This window comes from Helianthus annuus, chromosome 4 (assembly GCF_002127325.2).
Source record: "Helianthus annuus cultivar XRQ/B chromosome 4, HanXRQr2.0-SUNRISE, whole genome shotgun sequence".
In the NCBI taxonomy this organism is placed as follows: Eukaryota; Viridiplantae; Streptophyta; class Magnoliopsida; order Asterales; family Asteraceae; genus Helianthus; species Helianthus annuus.
In genome coordinates, this window is record NC_035436.2 from 172630827 (window position 1) to 172638068 (window position 7242).

A 7242-nucleotide genomic window follows, 5' to 3' on the forward strand; every position below is an offset into this window, starting at 1 on the left:
TCAAACAGAGTGCAGAGTGTGCAATCAACTGGAAGAAAACGTGGACCATCTCTTCATCGGATGCGAATTGGCACAAACGATTTGGAATTTTGTATCAACATGGTGCAAGGTATCAAATATTTATGCCTTCAGGGTGAAAGATTTGCTGAATTGGCATAAAAATGTTAAAGGGAATCGGAGATGGAGGAAATTAATTTACGCGGTAATGCAAGTCGCACTTTGGGTCATTTGGCAAAATCGGAATAAACTCATTTTCCAGGGAAAGGAAATACGGGTGGATCGGCTGAAGGAAGAAATCAAACAGTTGGGTTTTCTTTGGATTGGAAGCCGTTCGAACTTGAAGGATATAACGTGGGAGGAGTGGTGTAAGTTTGATGTATCTAGTAAATGTTAGCTTGAAATTGATGGGGATGTAAATGATATATGAACTGGTGTGTATTGTTGGTTTGGGCTAACTTTCGTTGGCCCTTGTTTTAATAAAATTTTGTTGGCCGTTCAAAAAAAAAAAAAATAGATTTAGTGAATAAGATGATGATCAGTGTAATAAGATAAGATACGATAATTTAGCAAATTGTGGTGTCTGATAAAAGTTAAGTTTGACAAATTGAGATAACCTGATAACATAGCAAGATTATTACTGTAATACGAAATGAAGTATGAAGAGAGAGAATATGTGGTGCCAGCCAGCCATGATATGTTAGGATCAAACCTTTCTCTCTCTCCACAGCTGGCACTATATTTACACACAACCCCCTCTCTTACATTTATAACCCCATTTCTCTCCACGCTCTGAATTAATATGTGAGATTTCTTTCACACACCAAAAGGGGCATTTTAATGGTTGATCACTGCTTCTTATCAACAACAACAACAATGGTTGCATCCCCTTCTCATGGCTGTGTTGAAAAGAAATACTGGTGGCTCACCAACAAAAAGGTACGTTTCTCATTACAATTACAAAAATCTATTGAATACACACTTGATTAGATGTTTGAATGTTTGATTCTATTATTTCTTATTATTATTCAGATTGTTGATAAGTATGTGAAGGACGCTAGAGCCCTAATTTCATCACTGGAACAAAGCGATATTGCGTCAGCCCTGAATCTGGTTGATGCAGCGCTTGCATTATCACCGAGATATGAACAGGCTCTGGAGCTCAAAGCCAGATCTCTTCTATATCTCCGACGATACAAAGAAGTCGCTGATATGCTTCAGGATTATATACCTAGCCTGAAAATGTCGTCTGATGATTCAACCACTTCGTCTTCCTCATCCTCTGTTTCATCCGATGGAAACTCTCAACCTCTGTCCAGAGAACGAGTCAATCTTCTTTCCTCTGGTGATAATGCTGAACCGTCGTTTAAGTGTTTCTCTGTCTCCGATCTGAAGAAGAAGGTCAGAGCTGGCCTCGGTAAAAATTGCGACAAAGAAGGTCAATGGAGGTAAAGTCGACGTCATTACTCATTCATTTAAGTTTCATTTACTTTTTCTATCACTAATATCGATAAACCATCCGGATCACGCTAAACAAGTTATTCATAATTATTGAATTTTCATGGATTTCATGGGAAACTTTATTTTTTAAACTTAGAAAAGTCAAATATCTCTGTTTATATTATTTGCAACACACAAGTGGTTTCTGAGTTTCTGTTTTGTTTATATTATTGTTTTAACTCAGTGGTTTCTGTTTCTGAGTTCTAACCGAGTTAAACTGGTACAATTTCAGGTATTTAGTTTTAGGTGAAGCGTGTTGTCACCTAGGGTTAATGGAGGACGCAATGGTGCTTCTACAAACCGGAAAACGCCTTGCCTCCGCCGCATTCCGCCGTGAAAGCATCTGCTGGTCCGACGACAGCTTCTCCTTCTCGGCCGATATCATCACAGACGGCAACCAGCCACAAACGCCGCCACGAACAGAGTCCGAAAGCATCTGTCACCTCCTCGGCCACATCAAGCTTCTCGTCCGTCGCAAAACCGCTGCAATCGCCGCCTTAGAAGCTGGTCTATACACCGAAGCAATCCGCCATTTCTCCAAAATTGTTGACGGTAAACGAGGCGCACCTCAAGGTTTCCTAGCCGAGTGTTATCTACACCGTGCTTCGGCTTATCAATCCGCTGGTCGGATCGCTGAGGCGATAGCGGATTGTAATCGAACCCTAGCTTTAGATCCGTCGTGTATTGAAGCCTTAAGTACAAGAGCTTCACTATTCGAATCGATTCGGTGTCTCCCTGACTCTCTTCATGACCTTGAACACTTGAAACTTTTGTATAATTCGATTCTCCGTGATCGGAAACTACCCGGTCCAGCGTGGAAACGTCAAAGCGTTCGATACAGAGAGATTCCGGGAAAACTTTGTTCGCTAGGTACCAAAAGTCAAGAGCTGAAGCAGAGGATTGCTTCAGGGGAAACAGGGAATGTGGATTACCATGCTTTAATCGGTTTGAGACGCGGTTGTTCACGATCCGAATTGGAGCGAGCGCATTTGTTGCTTGCGCTGCGTCACAAACCGGATAAATCGATAACCTTCATTGATCGGTGCGAACTCACTGGTGAAGTTGATGTGGATTCGATTAGAGAGCGGGCAAAGATGTCTGGTATATTGTTATACAGATTGATCCAAAGAGGTTACACCAATGTTTTGCGCATGATTCAAGAGGATGAAGTTGCTGAAAAAGAGAGGAAGAAAGCTTCTGCAGCTTTACAACAAGAAATGCAGTTGCAACATCAAGAGCCCGTTAAAACCGTGAACAAAATGGACGATCAGGATTGCGAAAACAAAAAGGCGGCATCGGTTTATCAAGGGGTGTTTTGTAGGGACCTTGCAGTGGTTGGGAATTTATTGTCACAAGCGCGTTTTAACCGTCCGATTCCGATGAAGTATGAAGCTCTAAGCTGTTGATGTAGATGGTATAAGGACCAGGATCAGGATCAGCACCATGGCGAAAGAATATTATTATAATTATAAATAAAAGTGGAAGTCATTTTTGTACAAAAGGGGAAGGGGTAATTTACAAAGGAAAGAAGCCAAAAAAGCCTGGAAATTTTTGTTGTTTTTTTACTAGTACTCGTATGATATTACCTTTTGGTCTCGTACATGTGCAGTGTTAATCTGGGTTAAACTGCGGGATTTGTTGGTAAAAATTGAACGGTAAAAAAGTGGTTGGTTGGTTGAATCATGAATGATTTGGTTTGTCTTGCGTGGGTGCCAAATTATTACTGTTAGCTTCTTTTTTCTTCTCTAGTGTCAGTCTCAGGCTTTATTCACATATCCATGCTGCTCACTGACATTTTCAGTCACTGATGTGGTTTAATGCAAAAAGAGATGGTTCATGTTTTCTATATCTTTTCAGATGATATAGATATTTCTTGAATCGTAGATGATTAAAGGTGAAAGCTTTTATAATAGAATTTCACACCTTCTTCAATCATGGTTGATGAACATTCCCTAGTTTTATATTTGCGTGTTACTCTTGAAAATGATAGAACGATTCTAGCTTTATTCGAAGTTTGGGACTCCAAAGTTGTCATCCGAGGCAGGGGCGGACCTATACTATTACAAATGGTAATCTCCGTTGCCACTTGATGCTTCGGTAACGCTCTAAGGTCTTGCGTAGTGGGGCGCGGCCAAGGGCCATAGCGCCGCTATGGCGCCGCCCACACCGCCCCCACCGGCGTTATGAACAAAAAAAAGGGATGCAGCGCTATATCCATGGCGCCGCTATGGATGATTCTTTTCAAAAATGGACCAATCAAATTCAGTTAAGGTTTTTATAATTAATTAATAAAATTGAAAATTAATATTTAGGTAATGATGGGTAGGGGCTTTATGACTACGGGCTCTAGTGATATAACGCCCCATAAAGCCCCCGTGTGACGTGGCACGACACGTGTCGCATAACGCCCCACAAGGGGCTTTATGACTACGGATGGCCTAACGGTAGTGTAAATTTTAGAAAAAAATGACATTTTTCGATTTCGTTACCCCTTATTTTTGAAACATTACCCCTATACGGATTTTCTATATATGCCACTGATCCGGGGTTAGTCACGTTGGTATCGACATGTTAAAGGAACACTTAAACTAAAAAATGTGATGGTACCATTAATGTATTCTAACCCTAAAAGTTACCATGTGGTGACAATACTCGCCCTTACATTAAATGCATTATATAAATAATAAAATGAAATGATAGGCAACTCTTAAGTCTAACTATGGCGATTAAAATTGTGCTACTTTCTCTTCTAAATTTTTCTCTCACGTCAAAGTTTAACTGAGAGGTTTAACTTCTTTGACGAGGTTAACGATATGCTTATTTATCTTCAAGACCACTCACTATAACAAGTTATTTGTTAGAGAAATTCTCTAACCATAAAGTACAACTTTGAAAGGTTTAAGCCATCTTATCATAGCCATGTATCTCAGTGGTGCGCATTTATGAGTTTTGGCGCTAGTAAGTGGATTATATAAGTGAAGGTTTAGATGTGGGGCTCAATAGTGAAAATTGAAAAAGATGGTCATATGTATCATCAAAAGTCAAAACATTTAATTTATTGATGTTAGTCACACTTTGAAGTTGAACAAAAAAAATATAGTGCAATGTAAACGCAAGACGCAATTGCTATGTTAAACAAAATAGCGGGAAGGTGAATGTTTGAAAGTGTTATATATATGTATAATTGTATATATGTGTGCGTATATGTATATTATTTTTTTTTTTTTGAAACGTAAATTTATTCACAGGCAGCCTGGCCAAAAAACGACCCAGAACCGCACCCAAAAACTATACCATATACAACGGAGATTTACACCACTCTACCCAAACAATATTACGATGCTTTGATCTATTTTTTAACCAAAAAAATCCAAGAGACCTAACCTCCCCGAAAATCTTTTCCCAGCTGGTTTCCTTGCTAGAAAAAAACTTCGCGTTCCTTGCATTCCAGATGCACCAACATGCCACAATAATGAGTCCCCTAACCACCTCTTTATACTCCTTGTTTCCTGGACAAAACTTATAGTGCTCCACCAGATCACCGAAAGAAAACGCAAAGATGTGAGGGATGTTAGCCCACTCACATAACCGATTCCAAACCCTCAATGACATCTCACAACCCGAAAACAGATGATCAACTGATTCAACCGAATCCCCACAAAGGACACAAAAAACCGAATCAATGCGAATGTTACGCCGAGCAAGAGCTTGTCTAGTTGGTATCCGGTCAAGAAGAGATCTCCACACGAAGATATTACATTTTTCGGGCACCCACGAACACTTACCGAAAGGCTGCAGACCTTCCAGAGCACTTTCTTTCGCTGCCAGCGCTTTGATCGAAGCCGCAGAGAACCTCCTGTTCGCCGCCAAGGACCAGACCCATCTATCGCTAGCCTCCGAGAACCTAACATCAGCTAAAACACTCGATGCATCCTCCAACTCAGCCAAAGCAGTCGGGGAACTTGGCTGAGCCGACCAGTTCCACAGCAAAACAGTTGACCCGTCCATAGCCGGAACACGATCACAAACCCAACAGTTTTTATCAGACTCAAGCTCAAATAAAGAGGGCCATTTAGACCTCAAAGGAGCATCCCCTATCCAATTGTCTAACCAGAATCTAATGTTCTTCCCATCCCCCAAATCCCCTTTAATGAAATCGAAGATAGTTTTACCATTTATCTTGAAAGAGTATACCATTTTCGCAATATTTTTCCAGACTCCCGAGCTATTAACTTTAGCCGGCAACACCAGCCCCCTCCTATTTTTACCATGGCAAGCCCGGATAACTCTACTCCATAAACCCTCTTCTTCCGTCACGAACCTCCAAACCCACTTGGATAGAAGCGCTTTATTAACCAAACTAAGTTTCCAAATACCAAGACCACCTAATTTTTTCGGAAGCGATACCTTGTCCCACGCCACCCAGTGCATCTTTTTAACCTCCTCCGAGCCCCCCCAAAGAAAATTTCTCATCAAAGATTCGAGTTTCTCTACCACTTTGACCGGCACTTTAAAAATCGAAAAAAAATAAATAGGCAGACTTTCAAGTACACTTTTTAAGAGCACCACCCGACCTCCAATCGACAAAGATTTCGATTTCCAAGAAGACAATCTACTTTGGAAAACCGACACCACAGGCTCCCAATTGTTGATTCTATTCATATTTGCCCCTAGCGGAATCCCTAAATATTTTATTGCGAGTGTATAAGAACGAGAGAAAATAATAAAATAAAGAGTTAACTGCCATTTTCGTCCTTGTGGTTTGGTCACTTTGGCCATTTCAGTCCATTTTTTAAAAATGCGCCATTTTCCTCCCCGACGTTCTGGAAAGGTGCCATTTCAGTCCAAAAATCATAACCCAGTTAAGTCGGTTAGTAAATAAGGACTGATTGTGTAAATTTGTAACATAAAGGACTGATTGTGTAAATTTGTAACACCACCACCACTAGCCCTGCCACCACCACCACTCCGCTGCCACCACTACCACCACCACCGCCACCACCACCACTCCGCTGCCACCGCCACCATCGCCACCACCACCACTCCACTGCCACCACCACCACCGCCACCACCACCACTCCGCTGCCACCACCACCACCACCACTCCGCTGCCACCACCACCACCACTCCGCTGCCACCGCCACCACCAATTTTGTTGATGATAATGTTGTTGCTGATAATGTTGTTGCTGCTGTTACTGTTGCTTCCTTCAAATATTAATAGAAGCGATGATGATGATGATGAATTTGTCGTTCATCACCGCACCACCACAGCCCTGCCACCACCACTCTCACAGATGTCAACAGTGTCATCTCCCCCAAAGCGGTCAACTGAAGGTCAAACAGGAAAGTCAACGGCTCAAATTAACGACCAAAATCAGGTTATATTCCAATTAACCTGGTGCAAACATTGTACAAGTATAAACGAATGAACCGGAACAAGAAAAACGAACCGTTAACAGCTGGAACGACGTGTTGACTGATTCCGGCCATTGTGAAGATTCCGACGAAGTTGCAGGTTCGGTTCCGGCTAAAATCGATGTGTTTGAGCATTGTGAGGGGTGTAAAATGTTTGTGGGGATCTAAGGAACTTCAGATGTCCGTTCAATTCGACCCAGATCGACAGAAACAGAAGATTAACACGTGGGGGTGTGGGGTGTCGGAAAGATGGTCGGATTTACTCCGGTCACCGGAGTAGAGGGGTAAAGGTGATGGTGGTGGTGATTGCAGAGCATAGAGAGAGAGA

The 7242-nt window shown here is 41.8% G+C and overlaps 1 protein-coding gene across 1 annotated transcript; it reads left to right on the top strand.

The window, feature by feature from the left end:
* The first annotated feature begins 648 nt into the window (after positions 1–648).
* LOC110909927 lies at positions 649–3200 on the top strand. Its single transcript, XM_022154650.2, has 3 exons — positions 649–936; positions 1030–1445; positions 1730–3200. The coding sequence occupies exons 1-3, from the start codon at positions 838–840 to the stop codon at positions 2901–2903; spliced, it is 1689 nt and encodes a 562-aa protein (XP_022010342.1). The 5' UTR covers positions 649–837; the 3' UTR covers positions 2904–3200.
* Positions 3201–7242: the final 4042 nt, after the last annotated feature.